This window comes from Hippopotamus amphibius, chromosome 1 (genome assembly GCF_030028045.1).
Source record: "Hippopotamus amphibius kiboko isolate mHipAmp2 chromosome 1, mHipAmp2.hap2, whole genome shotgun sequence".
NCBI lineage: Eukaryota > Metazoa > Chordata > Mammalia > Artiodactyla > Hippopotamidae > Hippopotamus > Hippopotamus amphibius.
Genome location: NC_080186.1, coordinates 165,432,664 through 165,452,508, shown reverse-complemented (window position 1 = coordinate 165,452,508; position 19,845 = coordinate 165,432,664). Strand labels below are relative to the sequence as shown.

General features: G+C 47.6%; 1 protein-coding gene across 5 annotated transcripts in view; it reads right to left on the bottom strand.

Annotated features, from left to right (window-relative positions):
• The window catches only part of LOC130853131 (core histone macro-H2A.1), an 87,233-nt gene that overhangs the window by 51,573 nt on the left and 15,815 nt on the right, over positions 1-19,845 (bottom strand). For all 5 annotated transcript variants that reach the window (XM_057734382.1, XM_057734410.1, XM_057734401.1 and 2 more), the window contains exons 3-4: positions 4,411-4,517; positions 3,783-3,980 (exon numbers count right to left, since the gene is read on the bottom strand). In XM_057734382.1, coding sequence (XP_057590365.1) covers positions 3,783-3,980; positions 4,411-4,517 — 305 coding nt within the window. The remainder of the gene's footprint in view (positions 1-3,782; positions 3,981-4,410; positions 4,518-19,845) is intronic.

Here is a 19,845-nt window from a genome sequence, read left to right as displayed (position 1 = left end):
TGCTCCCACCCTGTGCCAGGAGCTCTCTCCTCTCAATCTTGAATGTCCAGATATCTTACTCCCTCAAGTGCCACCTTACCAGAGAAGCCTCCCCTGACCACCTAGGTAAGACAACACTGCCATGCCAACACTTCACTTTATTGTGATCAGAGCACCTACTCACCCTGCCTTCCGTAATGACTGCCTCCCTCACTAGACCAGAGCTCACTCAGCACCGAGGTGCTGTACCCTCACTACCAAGAAGGGGAACGAGCACATGCAGACATGATAAATATGGATTGAATGGATGCGTCTTCTTTCAACAGCTCAGTGTCAAATGTGTAAAGAATAAGCCCATTCTTGACATTTCTTAATGGGATAATATGCTTTATATGTGGGAGTAGCACCCATCAAAGTTAAAAAATATACTGTCTGTTTCAGCAAGTCCACCTTGAGGACTTTCTCCTACAGATTCACTTGCACACAGACCCCCACAAAGTGATGGTCACTGTGGCACTTTGTCAGAATGGACACAAGGAACAATCCGTAGAGAACTGGGTACACTGCTTCTGCCTATGGTATCAGTAACTGAAGTCATACCATGAGATACTAGAGCAGCTCCACATACCAAGATGAGCGAGAACTGCCAAGAGAGTAACAGCAGCAGCTAACATGTGCGCCAGACACTGCTGTTAAGTATTTCACATGGAATTCTCTTTTAAGCCTCCCAACCACCCTGTGTTATACCTCCATTTTATAGATGAGGAAACTGAGATACCAGAGAAATCAAGTAACTTCCCAAAGTCACACAGCCAGGAACTGGCAGAACTGGTGAATATAAAGCCAGGTGAGCTGGCACCAGTAACTACTGATGCCACACTGCCTAAACAGTGGGGAACACAATTTATTTATATATATATATATATATATAAGTATGTTTTAAAGGTGATAAGGCCTTTAAAAGGCTCTGGGAAGAAGTGGGAGGACTGTGGTGCTGGTGAGATTTTACCATCGCATACTCTTTTGTACCATCCAAGTTCTCACACATATTCCCCACACAAAGACATCATGCAAATATTCCCTAGTCAGTAAATTGTAGGGCTCGAATGGACCCCATCATTTCATGATGGGGGGTAAACTGAGGCACAGACTTGCCTGAGGCCACCCAAGTAGAAGGAGGAACCCCAAGGCATTGCCAGGGCTCCGGACGCCCAGCCCCCAGAGGATTGTATCGCCTTCCCTACTATTTTCCACTATGGCTGACTCAGCTATCACAACCGGAGACTTTCGAAACCTTCCAATCACATAGAATTGGGGGAAAAATTATGATTTGGAATTCAAGTGTTGACACTTGAAAAATACCAACTCCCTTTTACTACAAGTGCTTTAGCATGTTACTAAGGCTTTTTCTGCATGTCTCTGGAAAGGTTATTTTCAGAACATTCCACTTAAACCTGGAGATGCAGAGTTCTCCACTGTTTCTGGGAGCTGACACCACAATTTACATTAAACAAATGTTTTGAAAATTAGCTGTTCACGGTTCCAATTTCAGCTTCCCCCAGGGTTTAATGTTAGCCAAATACTGGTACAGTAAGCAGACAATGTGTTTTATTGTGCAGAAGAAAAACAGACCACCATAACAGACTTCCTGCTTTTGTAATCAAGGGAAAAGTTGAGTGTTCAGAGTGATTATTGGCATATGGTTATTAGAAACACTGAGTTCCAAATATAGCTACTAGAAGCTAAAGACACACACACACACACACACACACACACACATATACACACACTCTATATTTCAAGTCCAAAAAGAAAGAAAAAGCATTCCTAGTGTTTGGTAAGTTGGGAAGTTCAGAAAAGTCATGAGGCAAAAACAACAGCAGAAGACTGGGGGTGACAGGGAGCGAAGTTCAACCCAGGGCTGCCAGAGACACTCGGGTTGGAGAGGTGCTCGAACATCAACGAGCAGTGGCCTGCATGAGCAAGGCTATGCTCTGGCCACAGTGCAGGAGGCTACATGGAGGGACACAGTTCTGCTCCTGCTGGCCCCTGCTCTGTGGGCAGCTAGCTCCCTGAGGCTCATAATCAAGAGATGGCGGATTTGGCATCTTCATCTTGTTAACATTTAAAGAGGGAGGCATAGGCACTTTCCCGCCTTCCCCGTCCTGCACCACCCCCCAAATGCAAATGTTGTAAGGGGAAAAAGAAACAGTTCAATCTGCTCATTTTATTGTTAGCAGGAATGAGTAACAGCATTCTGTGAAATGCCCCGCCTGCCCTGAGCCTCCTCCAGGACTTGTGAGCTAGGTGGAGTACAGTGTCTGGAAATAACTTACAGGACACTCTTCAGTGTCAGGTTTCTCTCTCAAAGAGCTGGGAATGATTCTGAGCCTGGTGGGGTAGGGTGGGGTGGGGAGTCTGTTGGCAAGAGGAATTTAGATTTTGTTGTTTTCAGGGAAGTGCTTGTCTACACCCAGAAGGGTGTACAAAGAATACAGCCTCTTACACTTCAACTGAAGAGAGTCCACAGACACAAACAGTGTGGGTGGGAGGGTAGAGGTCACAGAAGGTGACCCCCATGTGGTGAAGGCCTGCCTGATCTTTGGATGGGCTCAGAGGAAGGGACATGCTGGGAGGGCGGGCTGGCATGTGGCTTCAGGTCAGTGCTCCCAGACCTGTCCTAGGAAGGTGTCCTCACCATCTCACTCTGGTGAGGGCTTTAGGCTCTGATAAGAATGTCCTGACACAGACACCACATTAGATCCCACACAGTGTTTCCAAGGGGATATTATTGGGGATCTTACAAACTAGGGAAGCCACCTTCTACCAGAGATAATTTCCTCTTAGTCTGGCTGGAGGCTGGAAGGATGACTCCTGAGAGGGCACCGCAGGGCAGGGCAGAGTGGGGCAGCCTTAAGATTCCATTTTATTAAACACAGAGCTGCGCTGTTCCCAGTTTGCTGGCGCTGAAGTCTGTGACAACAGCTGACAGGCAGGGTCCAGCGAGGAAGGAACAGAAAACATGTGTCCCAGTTACCCTGGAGTCTCAGACAGGTGAGTGCAACCAGACACAGATGTGGACCTCCCGAGGGCCCGAGGGTGGACTGGGAAGATCCTGGCTTGGGATTAGTTGGCCTGCCCCACCCCAGAAGACATTAGGTCACACTCATGAGAAGGTTCTGCTCCCCACAAAAAAGATGAGCACCTACGACCTAGTCTTAATCCAAGGTGGGTCTGGCAGGAAGCGCCCAAATAATGCATCTATTTTCCTCCTTAACAAGGCAATCACTTTAAAGAGCTAACTGTAAAAAAAAAAAAAAAAAAAAAAAAAAAGAGCTAACTGTCTGAACCATCCCTGCTGGATCAGGCTCGGAGGAGGACATGCAGCCATGGCAACACAATGACAGTTCTGAGCGCATCAAGGGCAAGCGGGCAGCCAGCACCTCTCAGCAGGACTTGATCGTCCCTCACACAGGGAAGCTCCTGCACAAACACACGGGTCCCTCCCCACAGGCATGGGCACCTCCTGGAAGGGCGGGCACCGGGTCCTCCCAGCCCAGGGCTATCTGCCCCAGCACCTCCCCACACGCCCCGTGCCTACAGAAATCTAGTCCCCACCTTGCGTCCAGACTCCGGCCACTTGAGCTGGACGAACCCTCTGTCACCAGCTCCATTTGTTCCCATAGGCCCTCACCCCAAGAAGGGGGTGAGCCCTCAGCAGGAAGCAGCGCCCTTGTGACCCCCACCTGCCTGCACCCGCCCAGCCCCGCACCCTACACATTCCTGCCAAATTATGTACACACCTTGGATTTCCTGGCCCCTTTCTTGCCCCCGGCTTTCTTAGACACAGGCTTCTTCTGGGATGGAGACTTGGCCTTTTTGGCTGGGGGTGGCGTGATGATGGCTTCCAGCTTCCCTTTGGATCCTCGTTTCTTCGCTAGCAACTCCGGATGGATGTTTGGTAACACCCCCCCGCTGGCTATGGTGACTCCTTTGAGCAGCTTTCAGGAAAACCAAAGTAGCAGATGGTGAGCCAGACCACCCCGTCTTTGACCTTCAAGAAGTCAGCCCTGCCCCCCTCCCCATATTCTTGCTTTTGGTTGGTAGAGCTCCCCCCTCCATGGCACCTACAAGGATGCTGACAGGACCCTGGCTCACTACACGGGAAGCAAGTCTTCAGAGTCCCTCACTCGGGTGGAGTTTCCAAACCATCTTTCTTCCGAGGAGAGCCAAATACCTTGTTTCATTCCCCACCCCACACCCTCAACCAATGAAGTCTTGGGGAAAAACTGCCATAGGTGGCAGGGAAGCTGCTGATAGTCCAAAATGCAGTCCACACCCTTGATAGCCAGCCAAACACCACCCTTCCTCTGGACAGACAGCTCTCGGGCAGCAGTGTCTGGGTGGGCAAGGCAGAGGAGAGCCCCATACCTGATTCAGCTCTTCATCGTTGGCCACGGCCAGCAGGATGTGCCGGGGCGTGACCCGGCCCTTCTTGTTGTCCCTTGCCGCGTTGCCGGCCAGCTCCAGAATCTCCGCTGTGGGGAGCAGAGGGGAAGGGCACGTGGTCACATTAGAGCATCAGAGAACCATATGCATCCTCCCAGATTCCCTGTTCTTGGTGCCAGGAATGGGAGCAGGCAACAGCCTTTTGAAACAGCTAGCCTAAGCTACGAAGCTGCAGGCAGTCTGCCTGGCAACACATGGAGCCAAGTTACAGAGGTGTTGAGAGGCAACGCTGAGTGGGACTCAGAAGCCCCCTGGTCCAACCCCTTTGTTGTAGACATTAAGACACTGAGGCTTAGAGAGGAGAAAGGACCACCAGCTGAAGGCTCTCAGTGAAAAGTGATAGAGCTGAGATCTGAACCCCTTTTCTAGAACAGGGCTGCCCATAGTCATCGTTCTAGACGTCACCAGCACCAACCCCGTGGAGCCAGCACTGTGGCCCCGGAGCAATGAGTCATGCATGGGTTTATGGGACTTTAGAAATTTTCTGTTAATGGAATCAATGTTGAACACCTGCACGCTCAGATTCAAAACTAGAAGGATATGACTGGACCCTTTGCAAAGTCAATGTCATAAAAACATAAAACAAGAGAGGTGGGGTGTAGTAGATTAAAAAAGGCTACACAGACACAACAGCCAAATACAAAGTATCAATCCTCCATGGGATCCTGATTGCAAAAAAAGCTATAAAACTCATTCTGGAGCCCACTGAGGAGATTTCAATGTAGACCAGATATTAGACACAAGGGAATTACTGATTTTCTTGGGTGTGATAATGGAATTATCACTCTGAAGGGAACATCTTGTCCTTAGGAGATACATGCTGAAGTATTTAGGAGTGAAGGGCCTTGCTGCCTGCAATTTACTCAAATAATTCTAAAAACGTCTACAGAGGAAAACAAACATGGTGAAATATTAACACTTGTTAAATCCAGGAGTGATGCAAGAGAGTAAGATGTCAGCGAGTTCCTCTCTCAGCATTCTGTATATCTGACATTTTCCACAAAATAATAAAAAACCTAGAAGGATACGAGCCTGACCTATAGCTGGTGCTAAGTTAGAGTTCACTGACCAGTCCTTTGGGGCAGGGTCTCACCAGATAAGAAGACAGGTCTTCCACAGCACCAAACATGGGGGAAATTAGGAAGTGCCCTTTGGCAAGAGATTTTTTTTCTCCTTGGTGGCCCAGTTCTCTTTGTAACTGTTAACCTCATCACTTTTGCCTCATTTTGTTAATGAGGAAAGCAGACTGTCCTAAAATGTATCTTACACTCCTACTTCTGCAATTCTGTCCACGCCACAGCCCTGCCTGTAACATCCATCTAGCCCACCCTTCTGGGCTCAACTCACGTCTGACCTCTTCCTGGTACTAAAGGATTTCTAATATTCAAAGTTACATTGTAAACACTGGACATCTCCAGCAAAGTCAAAACTCGGAATCATTATAAAATAACTAGGGAAAAATTATAGCTACATTAAAATCATGTATCTAAAATTTACAATATTACATGGTTTACACTGTTAAGAGGTACTAACAGCTGAACCTAATGCAAAAACTAGTCTGTGAGTCAAGCTGAAAAGCTGCTTGGCCACTCACACCTGGATCAGGAGGATTCCCCTAAATCCAAGGCAAGAATTCATTTACTCAGTAATCACTGCACTGATGATACTTGGACACCAGAGGCACTAGAGGCCTCTGCCTGCTTGATGCTCCCAGGCTATAGGGATCCCTCTCCTTGGATGTCACATGTGCGAGTGAGGCCCAGGGAGCAAGGGATCATAAACAGCACATTTCTCATCCTCATCCGTCAGTCTCAACAGGGCCATCCCCCACACAGCCTGAGTACAGGCCCACCCATCAACTTCACTGACGCTTCCTTATAATTGACAGCGGCTGTGTGTCCCGAAGCCCAAAGGAGATGACCCTATCACGGCCAAGCAAAACGAGGCTGTTTGGGATGTCACAGCAGAAATGAGCCCAGCTTGGCCTCCATCCTTCACAGAGGAGGGAGCATATCTGCAACGGTATCGTCCAACTCACCACCCATGAGGGAGCAAAGCAGGAGCCTGACCCAACAGGAGCCCAGTCCCTAGGAGTAGGGGCACAGGAAGGACTGCCAGCCACAGCCAGCCCATGTGGCAGGAAGGCTGGAGAGGGGCAGCTGGCACCACTGAGTGTAGCCCACTTGGCTGGCTTCCTGGCCTCCACCACCCCCTCACCTCCCCAGCCTTCCTCCACTCTGAGGCCACAGGAAACATGGGGCCCTCGGTATCTACATAAACAGAACATACAGAAGGAGGATAGGGGATTACAACCTTCTCCCCATACTGTGCTAAGAATGCTTTACCTGGCCCTTATTAAAAAAGAGAGAAAGAGACACAGAGAGAAACCCCTACAGTAGGGCCCTAAGCCCGCCTCTTTGGCCAGAAGATCGTTTGAAAGTACGGTTTCTCAGGAAAGGGGAGGTGGCCTGTTTCCTCTTCCTGCCCAGAGTACTGGTGCAGGCTCTCCCCAAGCGAAGGCACAGTGGCCGTTGGTGGGGGGCGGGGGGGAGGGGGATGTGGGCTTTCTATTTGGGGCATTGCTACTTCAGCTACTTTTGTGTGGGGAAGGTGCTGACGACGAACGCAAGGACCTGGAGCATGAGGAGGGGTCACCAGAGCTCCAAGTGTGTTTGAGCCCCTAATGTGGGTGAAGGACAGGCACTACGGAACACAAGCTAGTAAAGCAGTGCACTGACCGCTAAGCAGTACGCACAGCTGAGAAGCAGGAAGATCGTTTCTCCAAGAACTTTCCCCAACTTCCACTAGTTCCCCCACCCCCACCCCTATACTCCCACATTGTGGCTAAAATCACCAACAGCCTGAGTTCCTCCACTTGGGAAATTTCAAGGACCATGCTCATTCACTGCTACCTCAGCCTGGACTCAGGGATGCCAGACTGGATCCACCTGGGAGTGACAACGAAGTGGACATGGAGGGGCTGGGGAGGTGTGTCGGGTGGGGTGAGGAGTGTTCCAGCTCCTTGGAAAAAACTGGGCTGGGGTGTCCTTCCTGTGTCATTCCTCTGCCTCCTTCATCAAGGAGCCAGAATATCCAGGACTCCTTCCTTTCTGCAAAACCCCAGCTCACTTTTGAGCTGAGAAGACCAAGATAACTGGCCCTCCCACTCCCTGTCTTCAAAGAGTGGAACCTCAGCCCTGTGGGGAGGGAGGGAGCTGCATCGAGTGGGTAACAAAGATGGGCAGAGAGTCACATTTTGGCTGGTTGAGCAAGAGCTTTATCTTCTGTTTATCCCTGCATGTTTTCCAGATGGATAGTTACCATAGCAACACCTTCGTCAAGGGACACACAAGACGGAGCACCTCAGAGACACACCTTTTATGAGAAGTGTGTTCCCCGCTCTAACCCCTCCCTTGCACTGCGGCAGGCAGAGGGCTGGGGCAGCCCAGAAAGATGGAGAACACAATTTGGCAGCGCACAAAAGCAGGAACCCAGAGCACGAACTCGCCCCTTGCCAAGTATTCAGAAATACCCGCCCCTCTTTCATCCTCAGTCCAGTTTTAGAAACGGCAATCGTAAAGGGCTTTCTGGGCTAAGAGAGGGCTGCCTGCTGCAGGGGGAGAGGAAAGGTGCAAAATGCCAGCAACTCAACAAGATGGATCAGTTCCCATCTGCTCTCCAGGGCATGTTTGCAGGAGGGCGGGAGAGGGTGCTGAGTGCTGAGGAAATGGGGCAGGGCGCATGCCACCAAAGGCGATTTCCTGATTAAGTTTCCTTCCTAGTAAGTGATCCTCGGCTTTGCAAATGATAGCAAGGGCAAATTCATGGAAGCCCTAGGCTCAGGGCTGTGCCTGGGTTCCTGCCACTGTACCCACTGCCCACGGGGATGGACCCCCTCACCCCCACCAGCAAGGGGGCCACCTCCTGGGTTAGGCCTGAGCCAGCTTCAGCTCTGCCTTGACTTGAATGGAACCCATGCCTTCCTATCAGGGAGGGTTTCCTACACTTGATTAATCTTGTATTTTGGAAGGCTTTTTGTCTCTAAATTTTTTTGTTTATGGCTGTTTTAAGAGAAAAGGAATTCTGAGAAAGAGAAACAGGAAAGCACCACACCTACAGATGCAAACTCTTTTCTCCAAGGTTTCCAGAGCTCCGTGCTTGGATCCTGCCTTGGAGGGAGTTTCAGGAGCCGCAGCTCTAAGGCTGTAGCCCAAACAAATGGAATCCATAAGAAACCAAGCCACGGGAAAGAGCAATTAGGAGGAGAAGAAACCAACACCTGACCAGGCTCTCCATCCCCTCAAGCCAAGTCTCCCTGGCCAGTGACAGTCTAATTTTGTTACCAACGACCAACACTGGGACTGGTTTGGGGCTCAGGGCACTGGGGAGGACCCTCAGTGTGGTGAGGGTCCCCAGTTATAAACACTGCAAAGAGCACAGGTTGAATGATGAGCTACAGAGGCCACCTCATGAGCTAGTTTTTTGTTTTAAGATCTAATTGGTAAAACACCAGAGTGTCTCTGGATCTGACTCCTGGCCAGGGCCAGTCCCTGGCGAGTGGTGAGCAGCTGGCTCCATCATATGCAACGGCCTGGCCCAGCAACACGACCTTATTCTCTTCTCAGAGCAGCAGGCACGGCAGAGACACCCCTGGGCCCACTGTTCCCCAGCCTCGCGGAGCGCAATCATTTTAAGGCCACTTGACAAAATTCCCACCGCCTTGAGTAACAGCATTATTTGGCAGCCTTCTCAGCTACAGCCCAGCTGTCTGAATGTGAATACCTCTGACAGGCCTACTTTCCAAGTTCACCCAGAGACCAAAGGCTTAAGAGTCTTTTTTTTTTTTTTTCCAAGCATCTTGCACGAAGCCCTATCTGTTGTACTGAAGCATTCTGTCTATCTTCCTTCAGGGAGATGAAGTCATGGTTTGCAGAATCAGACTCCTAACAGCTAACAGGTGATGCGTGGAGGCCGCGCCAAACTCCAAGCACAATCTCGGGAAGGAAAGAGTTGGGGGCTTCTACAGGGCTGCTTGAAGCGTCTCCTCTCGCAAAAGAAACATTGAAAAGAGCAACTAGAAATCAAAGAAAAGCAAATGTTCACGTAATCCCAAGGAGAAAACGGATACTTGCTACAAAGCCAACAACATGACACGGAATCTGTTTATTGTATTTCCTTCCATTCATCAGGCTGCCATCAGCAGTTCACTGAGTTCAGAACTGTTTTATACCATTCTGGAAGGCCTTAACCCAATCAACCCCAATTGCAGAGTGACTGCTAAGTGTTTCCTGCGTCCTGACTGCATCACAGTTTCCTCCAATTCCCTCGGCAGCCAAGAATCCACCGGCCCACATCCCACCTTTTTGGGAGATGAGTGGCAGGGGCTGAAGCCCGATGAGCCGTCAGCCCGGAGCCCCAGGGCCTCACCTGTGGGCCACAGCAAAGCTCTCCAGTCTCCCTGTCCCAGAGGCCTCCAAGGAACCAGGGATTCCACAGAGAAAATAAAACCTACAGCAGTAATTGAAGCTGGTGTGTTCTGTGTAGAAGGCAAGGTATTTTTAAGAATGAGCCATTCTGTTGCTTTTCTGCAGATGTTCCGAGTCTCACACAAACTCGTCCATTGCTGTTAAGCCCACATGATAAACGCCCACGATAGACGCCCTCCTCAGGGCCCATGAGCCAGGGGACCAGGAGGCAGCATCTGGCCCAGTCGCCCACCTTCCCCACAAAGTCTCCCAGCAAGAAAGAAAAGCAGCTTAATATTAGAGTTTCTAGAGTAATCTGTTTTTCATATTTCAAAATAAAAAAGGAGTAATTTCGCATTATACACATTGATAAAAAGAGAGATTTTGATTCCTGGTAAATATTACCTTCATCCAACCTGCCTATCCAGCCTGGTGCGTGACTACCTTGCCTTTCAGGAAAGCCTTCCTCTTCCTTCCCCAAATCTCTAGCAATTCTGTGTAAGCTCACTTCCTGGGTCTGTCTTCAGTGGAGGCAGCAGTCCCTAAGAGCACCACGGTTAAGGCAGGGGTGTGCTGTCAGAAAGCCTGGGGTGTGAGACTTACCAAGACACACTTGTGCCTCAGTTTCTCATTCTATAAAAGGGAGATGATAACTGAGGTCACCTCCAGACTTATGAGGATTAATCAGTTACCAAATTCCATGCTCAGAACATGCTACAACCACACACTTTATCTTTTAAAATAGTACAGCAGGCTTGATTTCTGCAGGAAGAAAACTATACTTTCTTTTCCTCAGTTTCCTCTATCAAAATAACTGGCTGGTTGGCTAGGTGGATAGATGGGATGTACGCGAGAACCAAGAGGAGGAGGAGAGAAGCAATATGGAAAACCTGGTATTTCCTCCCCTGATAGTTTACCCGTTGCTGTTACACTTAACAGTTTACATATGTTTGAAAAATGCACTTGAACCTGCTTAACCTTGGCGCTGCCAGACCTGTCTTGATATTACACAGCACCCAGGGCGGCCCCACAGGCAGCCTCTGCCTAGGGATGGGGTCTGGGGCTTTTGTTTGACCTAGCAGGGGGTATTGTGGCAGGGGCAGGACCAAAGCCAGCTGCTGAGGCAGCACAAGTCAAGGCCCCAGAAGGAAGGCGGAAGGACCAGGTGGCTGGAAAGGCCAGAGGAACCTGCTCTAACCCAGGGCCTGGCTGACAGCCGGGCATGGCCCTCTCCCCACTGCTCACTGCTTTCAAGGACTCGAAATTAATTTACAAGGAAATGGTTAATATATGTTTGTTTTGATACGGAAAATCACAGCCATTTGTTCTTAATTCATCTCCGGAAGGGGTGAACAATCAGAGATGTCTGCTGAAATGAACTGATCTGAAGAGGGTAATGTAAAGAGGAAACTCATTTAAAGAGCCCTGACATGGTGTCACTTCCCAGACGGACTTTTAAAGGGGAAACAAGGAGCAGAGCAGGGCTTTGGTGGGCGGCCATCCTGTAGGGGGGCGGAGGCCATGCCTGATGCCTGCCGCCTGTGCTTACACACGCGTGCTTGTAGATGTGGCATGGCTCCGTCTCCTGGGAGTGGAATCGGCAACCACATCCAAGGGAGACATTTTGCTCTGCCCTCTTTGATGCTGTCTGAATTAATCTTGTGCACAATTTATCTTTTCAAAATGTAAAAAGTAAATTGAAAACACAGCATAAATGAGAAGAGGCAACTGTGCTATATGCCACCCTGCTGGCCTTGGCAACTGCGTGTCATAAGCACCCTCCTGCCTTGACATCTGTCCCAGCCTGCTTAATCCTGTTTCTGGAAAAGATGTGAACACATGAAGACCTTTTAGGTTCTTTCCTAACTGACTCTTTTCACAGTGATATGAGTATATCATAGTAGGGGAGGCCCCCAAGAGGGGCTGCCACTCCTGGGGTCAACTTTAATAGCCCAGCCCCAGCCCTGTGTGCCCAAATGGATTTCCAATGCTGAGGGCCAGCACTGGATTTGTCTAAGGATTCACCTAAGCTCTGTCACCCAGGATTCCACCTCCCCTTCACTAGGAGGACAATGAAGGGACATTGGGCAAAAACCTTCTGGCCCTCCAGTCCACCCTCAGTGCTACTGAGCCTCTCCACACCCAACTGGGCACTGCCCTCTGTTCTCCTCATGGCAGCCATCAGGCCACCTCTGGCCATTTGTGTGCTTCTCCCCCAGGACCTCTGTGTCCTGCTGCTGCCACAGGCAGCACCTTCCACACTGACCAGAATGCCCTTTCCCTATAGCCCAGCACACATCACTCCAATGGCCATCACCCTCTCTTGTGCTCCTGCGCCTCCTTCCTACAAGCACTCGAGTATCCTTCCTGTCAGGGACTGCTTGTCCTTCCAGGCCCATCCCGCAGGACGCCTGTCCTCTTTGCCCACGCTAGACCACAGGGCTGGCTCCCGCCTGGCACACCCACATTATGCGCCCTTTGGCAAGTGCCCATGACTGCACAAGGCCCACCCCTCCCAGAGTCCACATCTGCCTCTTCAGCCAGGCTGCAGCTCTGTCGAGGACAGGAGCCAGCCATGGAGGACTGAGCGTATCCGCATCTTCCTGAGATGTCCACTGAAGGCGGAGGAGATGCAAAGTGGTCTGAGTAATCCCAAGTCCCAGTGCTCTCCTTGTAACTGCTAAAGTTTCAGCTCCACTGAGAGTCTACAGACATGCTCTTCTAGAGATGAGTTACTGTGCTGAGTAACCTTGGAGAAGTTAAACTCCCTGAACCTCCATTTCCTCCTAAGCAAAATAGGTGGTTTGAGGATTCAGTGAGTTACCAGATGTAAAGCACTTAGCCAATGCCTGACATATAGTAAATGCTCAATGTATGGCAGGTGTTTTATTACCTAAATTGCTCCACCTTTGCCTGCATGCAACGCACTGCCCTCTGTGCCCCAAAACTCGCATTTTGATAAGCCACAATTTTAATCTGGGAAGGAGACCGCTAGGGCCTGGGGCAGAGGTGGGAGAGCAAAGAAAATAATGCTACTGGAGTAAAAGACTTTCATTTTCTGAATGAGTAGCAGATGTTGACTTTCAGTGGTCAATATGCAGATTTACAGAAACAACAGAGAAATGTTAATCAAAGACTACCACAGTTACCAATTACCACAGGAGCATCAATCAGGATATTGACGGCAAAGGATGCCAATAGATTAGCCTTTTCCAGAGGCCCTGGATTTCCACATGGTTCTCACAGTTCTGCAGGCAAAAAATGTGAGCTCTGGCAGAGAAGGAGCCTCCTTCTGTAAGGAGGCCATATGTAAATGTCTTCTATCAAGGCCATTCGACACATGTCCCCCTGTAGACCCCATGGGCCTCTTGAAGTACCAGGGAACACATGCTTTCTGGCCACTAGATGGAGGGCACTTGTCTAAAAAGGAAGAAAGTGGGGTGGAAGATGAAGGAGGAGAGAAGGTGGAGGCAGGGTCAGGGCTGTAGGCTGGCTGAGCAGCCTGGCAAATCTGAGGAGAGTGTGTATCATCTTCTTGGCAACCAGGACTGGAGGGGGCGGCGGGAAGAGACAGGCAGGGAGATGGGAGGAGGCTGACTGTGGTTAGTACCCTCTGGATTTGTCTTCTTGCTAGAACTTATTTATGGCTCTGAGGAGTGGCTTTTTGCTCTCATGGTATTTTATTCTGGGTTGACTAGACATAGAGGCCCTCAGGCAGGGAAAGAAAGTAAGAGGGCTATAAATATGATTTATTAGTTGCTGATATCTTAATAGGAAGATATCAAGAGAAGACATAGTTGTAGAATTTTTACCTACTTCCTCCTCCTCTAAGTAAGTAGTTCTTTTAAAGCCATTCTCGCTGGTCATCCACAGGGAAGCCGGGGGTACCCCGAGCACCCCTCCTGGGATGCTGCTACTTTAATCAGTTGGGCAGCTCCTGGCTTCCTCTGCTATTCAAGGTAAAGCTGAGACATCCTTTTGTGGCAGGAGTGAGAGATCAACTCTTGAAACACTCCCAATGCCTTTCTGTTTGCCACCAACAATTGCCCTGCCACTTGCCTCTCCTCAGTCCACAATGCTCTGGTGTTGATCCTAATTATGCATCATTAAAAAATCCAGGGGTCTAGTTCAGCTCTCATCCTTACCAATTTCCTGGCAGCATCTGCCATTATCAACATTCCCTCCTCCAGAAACTCATCCTTCCTCTAACTCGTCTCCTCACCCTTCAACGAAAACTATGGGCTGAGCAGCTGAGTATACAATGATGAGTAAGGAGTAGGGAAGGCACAATCCCCGCCCTGGGATCACTAATATGTCCTCAGGGATGTCTGGCCCATCACAGACACTCAATACAAATCTGTTGAAATCAAGAGTGATTCTCTGGACCACCGGCACCCAGCCTGGCACCTTGTACCTGGTCAGAGCTTAGTAACTCTTTCACAAATAGGTCATTACAGATGAGTTCCTAAACCAGTGAACAAGCACTGCAGCATTCAGGTAGTGACGCAGGATGGAAGTGCAGGGATGTTCTCCAAGGCACTGGCCTGGTTTCATGGATTGTAACAAGCCCTCAGGATCCATGGCAGGCAGCGTGAACTACAAAGCTGGAATCCCAGGGGAAAGCAGCCCCAGGATGGCCCAGGATCCAGGCAGGCCGCCCCTCTCAGTCTCAAGTCAGGACTCAAGGTTGGCTGAGGAGACAAGGGATGTTGGGGCAGGTTAGAGGCAGATCAGTCACCCTCAGATTTTGGCTCAAATATCAATGTTAGTCTCTGCATATCACCCATTACATTTTCTATATTTATTCTGAAATGAAAAGGGAGAAGAATATATTTTGAAACATATACAACATATATAAGAAACTGATAACATTGATTGGGAGGAGAACTGGGTGTGCAAGAGTAGGGAAAGAAATGCATGTCACACTGTATGTCCTTTGGGAACGTGAATTTTATCATTGGTATATATTACTTATTAAAGAAAATAATTACTTTCTGTAAAAATAAAAAGACAGTGAAAGACCTAACACATATGAGAAACATAAAGTATATAAATAGATAAACATATCAATGAAACAGAAAAGAAAGTTGAGAAGTAGCTCTAATTATATCTAGAAATTTCATGTATAGTAAAAGCAGCATCTCAGATCACCAGAGAAAAGATGAAATATTCAATTCATTGTGTTGCAATAAATGGGTAACCATCTGGAACAAAATTAAGTTGATCCCTCTCCCACACTATATACCAGGATAAATTCCAAATGGGTCAAAGTAAAAATGTAAAAAATTAAACCATAAAAATACTAAGCAAGAGCATGAGGGAATTCCTCTGCAGCCTTGGAGAGAAGTAGGCTTTCTGAACAATGACTCAAAATCCAGCAAAAACAGACTCATAAGGACTTCAGATACTAAAATTATTCAGATAAACTGGGTAATCATTTCATTTACATTAAATCATCACATTGTGCACTTTAAATATATACAATTATAGTTGTCAGTTCTTCCTTAATAAAGCTGGGGAAAAATAATTATTCAGAAAAATATATAAGAACTATGTATAATACATATTTAAAGAAAATTTTGAAAATGAGGGGAAAACAAGGTATTATAAAGAATGACCAAGCAGATTCACAAAAGAATCAAACAACTTCTAGAGTCAAAAATATCAAAACTGAAATTAAAAGTTCAGTGACAATTAAATAGCAGATAAGATAGAGCTGAAGAGGAGAGAATTAGTAAGCTGGGAGATAGTTCTATAAGATAAATCAGAAGTAATTATCTAGAAAGTAATCTGGAGGGACAGAAATGAAAAATACAAATGAGATGAACAGATATGGAACTTAGATAAAACACTACCAAATGTTTAATTTGTGTTCCATAAGGAGAAAGAGACTAGAATGGAGATACAAGAAACAACAGCTAAAAACTTTATGGATGAGATAGTAACACGTTCAAAATCAGAGCCTGAGAAAGTTTACCACCAGAAGACTTCACGAAATGAAATTCTAAAGGATGTATGGAAAGTGAGCCCAGATGAAAGGTCTGAGATGAAAGAGGCACACACAGTCGGGTCACACATTTTTCCTTGCCTAAATCCAGAATCAGTTTTGTAGTGCTTTGTACCTTTCCATTGGCCCAAGCGAAAACAGAACCTCTGGTGAGAACTCAGCTATGCATATGCAGACCCCAATGGCAGAAATGAAAGTTGTGTATCGCCCTTCAAAGGGAAATCATGAAGCAACAGTGAGAATGCCTGACCACTGAGGTTTCCTAGGCAACACGGCTTATCTTCAAGAAAGCAGAGAGGTTTTCAACACATGGTGCTGGAACAACTGGACATTCACAGGCAAAAAACTGAATCTAGACACAGACCTAACACCCTCCATAAAAATTAACACAAAATGGACCAGACCTAAATTTAAAATACAAAACTATAAAACTCTTAGAAGATAACATAGGAGAAAATCTAGATGACTTTGGGTTTGGTGATGACTTTTTAGATACAACACCAAAGGCACAATACATGAAAGAAAGAATTTAAAGTTTTTTAAAATTAAAAAAACTTCTGCCATTGCTTTGTGAAGGGGGCCCAGGTCACAGTTACACTCTCCTGGACAACCTCATGGCCTCTTTAGAAGGACTGAATGAAGGACTAGATAAAAATTCAGTTTTTGAGCTCTGCAGCAGATTCAAGTGGCCCTGGGAGAAGCACGTCCTCAAACCATGCTGCCACCTCCACACCTTGGATGGGGAAGTGAAGCACTGGGGAACTCCACCCCAGGTGCTTTCCATGTCTGGTCTCAGCCTTAAGGTCTGACTCAACTGGGTCTGCTAACAGGCTGGCCATCTGACAACAAGTCATCAGGGAAATGTCAAAGGCACACTGTGCTAAACTGCTTCTTTCTCAAGCGTGCCTTGAATGTTCATCCACCATGGAATCATCTATTGCCCCCAGGAGACTGAGGAGGACTGACAATGTAGCTCCCCCTAATGACTTCACAATTTGCTTTGTATGATCATGTACAGTTACCATCAATGGCAGATATTAATAAAAACAAACAGACTAAAATCTCTTTCGTGCATGTACACATACACACGAAAGGCATTCAGTGCCAGCTGCTATCTCTGGGCAGTGCGATTATGAGTGAGTTTTAACTACTTAAATTTTCAAACATAAATTACTCACATAACTGGGAAAAGGAACATACATTTAAATATAGGCTGCACACACTGGGTACCCAGCACACTGGAATTGCAACTTCTCTGTTTCCAATTTTTTTCTAGTTGCAACCCTCTGGCTCACTAAAATCTAGTCCTCCCTTTTAGCTGCTGAAGGGCTTTGCACTCCAGTGACCGCTGTGGGGTTCCGGGAGCCCCAGGGAAGCATGAAGTTGCTGGCAAGAGTTAGCTGGATCCTGGCCTGAAGTGTAAGTCTAAGGTAGGACGGTCACACAAATAAGTGAGAGACACAGGATTTCAAAGGGCCTTGGAGCATCACAGAGCCAGCCTGTCCTCTTCTCCCTGCCCTATTTTTAGCTGTGTAAGTACAGGACACACTTGGCCATTCCGGATAGGAAAGTGGTAAAGAGGCCGGGTAAGTGACAGAGCCAACTGCAGGCTCTGCCTACCCTAATCTTTCAAGCTTGTCGGATCCTTTCTTTCCCAGGCCAGAAATGCCAAGTGTGATGGATGTTTGTTGAAATGAGTATCTGTGTAACAGGACATACTGCTGACAGAGGCCTCTCCCTCCTATACTTATAAGAGATGGGGGCAGGGATGCAGTGCACACAATGACTAACACCAAAGGGATATGCAACATTTGACCTGAGTTATAGATCAGAAATCAAACAAGCTGAAACTTGGGCTGAGGATCATCACTTTACTAGCCAAAACGAGACAGCAAAGTGTATCTTTAACAATCATCCCTTTTCCCTGGGGTTTTACTACAGGATACAGTCAGGCACAAGGGCTAGGACTCATCCAGTCTCTAAAGAGGCCATAAGGGTCCCCTGGGTGAACCCTGCTTGTTCCCCAGGTCAGAAGCTGGCCCTGTAAACCTCACCATGGTTAGTGAAGTACCCGCAGGCAGCTTCAGTCTGGAGCGCCTGCTGTGAAAGATGCTGGGTGCCTGCTAGAAGAGTGGGGAGGTCCTAGTCACTGACAAGGGACAGGAGACGAAGACCGAGGTCTGAAACACAGAGCATGGGGAGGGGCAGGGCACGGGGAGGGGCAGGGCGTGGGGAAATGGAAAAGGAGTGGGGGGTTAAGAGCATGCAGATCTGAACATCTTCATCATTTCGTAGATTAGAGCCAAAGAAGACAGAAAAAACACTCTAGCCGTGGCCTTATCCTGTAAGAGGTGGAACTATAATACTACAACACTAGGTTTTTAAACAGACCAGCGCTGGGGTATCCAAATCTGCACACCTTTCACGGTGGTCACCTTGGGAGGATCTACACTTATTACAAAGTGTCAACATTCAGTCTCCAGAGCTGGCAGCCAGGATTTCGCATCTTCCTTACTGTGGAGAAATCCTCTGAGAATAGATATGATTTTTGCAAACAGGCTTACGTCCTAGGAGGCAGGTTGGCAGAATAAGCTGTGTGATCAGGCTATGTGACAGGGTTTCTGGACCAAAAAAAGAAAAAGATATCATCACACATCTTTTTAGATCTGATGACCAGGAACCAGGCCTATTCTCTCAGGGGTTGGGTGAATGACTCCAAAGGCACTTCCCTCCAGGGTAAGTCCCGTGGGTAGGGACTTCTGTCTGGCATCTCAGTGACTAGCACAGCCTTGGAAAGGGGTGGGCCCTGCCGAAGTCAGCACATAAGTGGCTCAGCTTAACAGAATAAGTGCACAGCTTCCTTAAGTCACAGCCTCAACTGCGCAAATGCTGAAGCACCTTCTAATGTGTTGGACCCGGACGGAGGAGGCAGACCTAGGTCTCTTTATCTGTTAGCCAAGTTCTGCGCCTCAATGCCACAAGCCAGATCAGAGTGCATTCTTCAGGGACTTTCCTGGTAGTCCAGGGGGTAAGACTCCATGCTCCCAACTGCAGGGGGCCCAGGTCTGATCCCTGGTCAGGGAACTAGATCCTGGACGTATGCCGCAACTAACAGTCCACATGCCACAACGGAGGGTCCACACGCCGCAACTAAAAAAAGATTGCACAAGCCGCAACAAAGACCCAGTAGAGCCAAAATTAATTAATTAATTAATTAAACACTGGGAATTATCATTTAAAAAAATCAATAAAATAAAGCAAATGTTCTTAAAAAAACAACTTTCTTTCAAAAAAAAATTTTTTAAAGTGCATCCTTCATGGTAGTCTTTGGCTTTTGTTTCTTCAGTTGACACTCCTCACTTCTTTTTTTAACTAAATATATTTATTCATTAACATACAGTATTTCTTACAGCATTATACAGTATTTTTTAAAAATAATTTTTCTTGGAGTATAGTTGCTTCACAATGTTGTGTTAGTTTCTGCTGTACAGCAAAGTGAATCAGCTATATGTATACATATATCCCGTTTTTTTGGATTTTCTTCCCATTTAGGTCGACACTCCTCATTTCTCATGGGCCATTTCTCATGGGCCTAACCCACCTTGAAAGGCTTTCTGATAAAAGTTTGGGAACCACTACATATCACAGTTCCTTCCCTTGGGGATTCATAGGGACACCAGCATGTTAAAGGCTCTGAAAAGTCGTGCAGTTAAGAAAGCTGTTTCTTGGTGGTTCCCAAACTAAAGCCAGTTCCTTTACTGATAAACTCAACAAAGATATTCACATATCCATCTCAAAAGAGGGAATGTGAATCTAGCCATCTCCTCACTTCACCCAAAGAGCCCTATGTTTAGGTGGACTACCTCTTAAATTTCACCAGACACC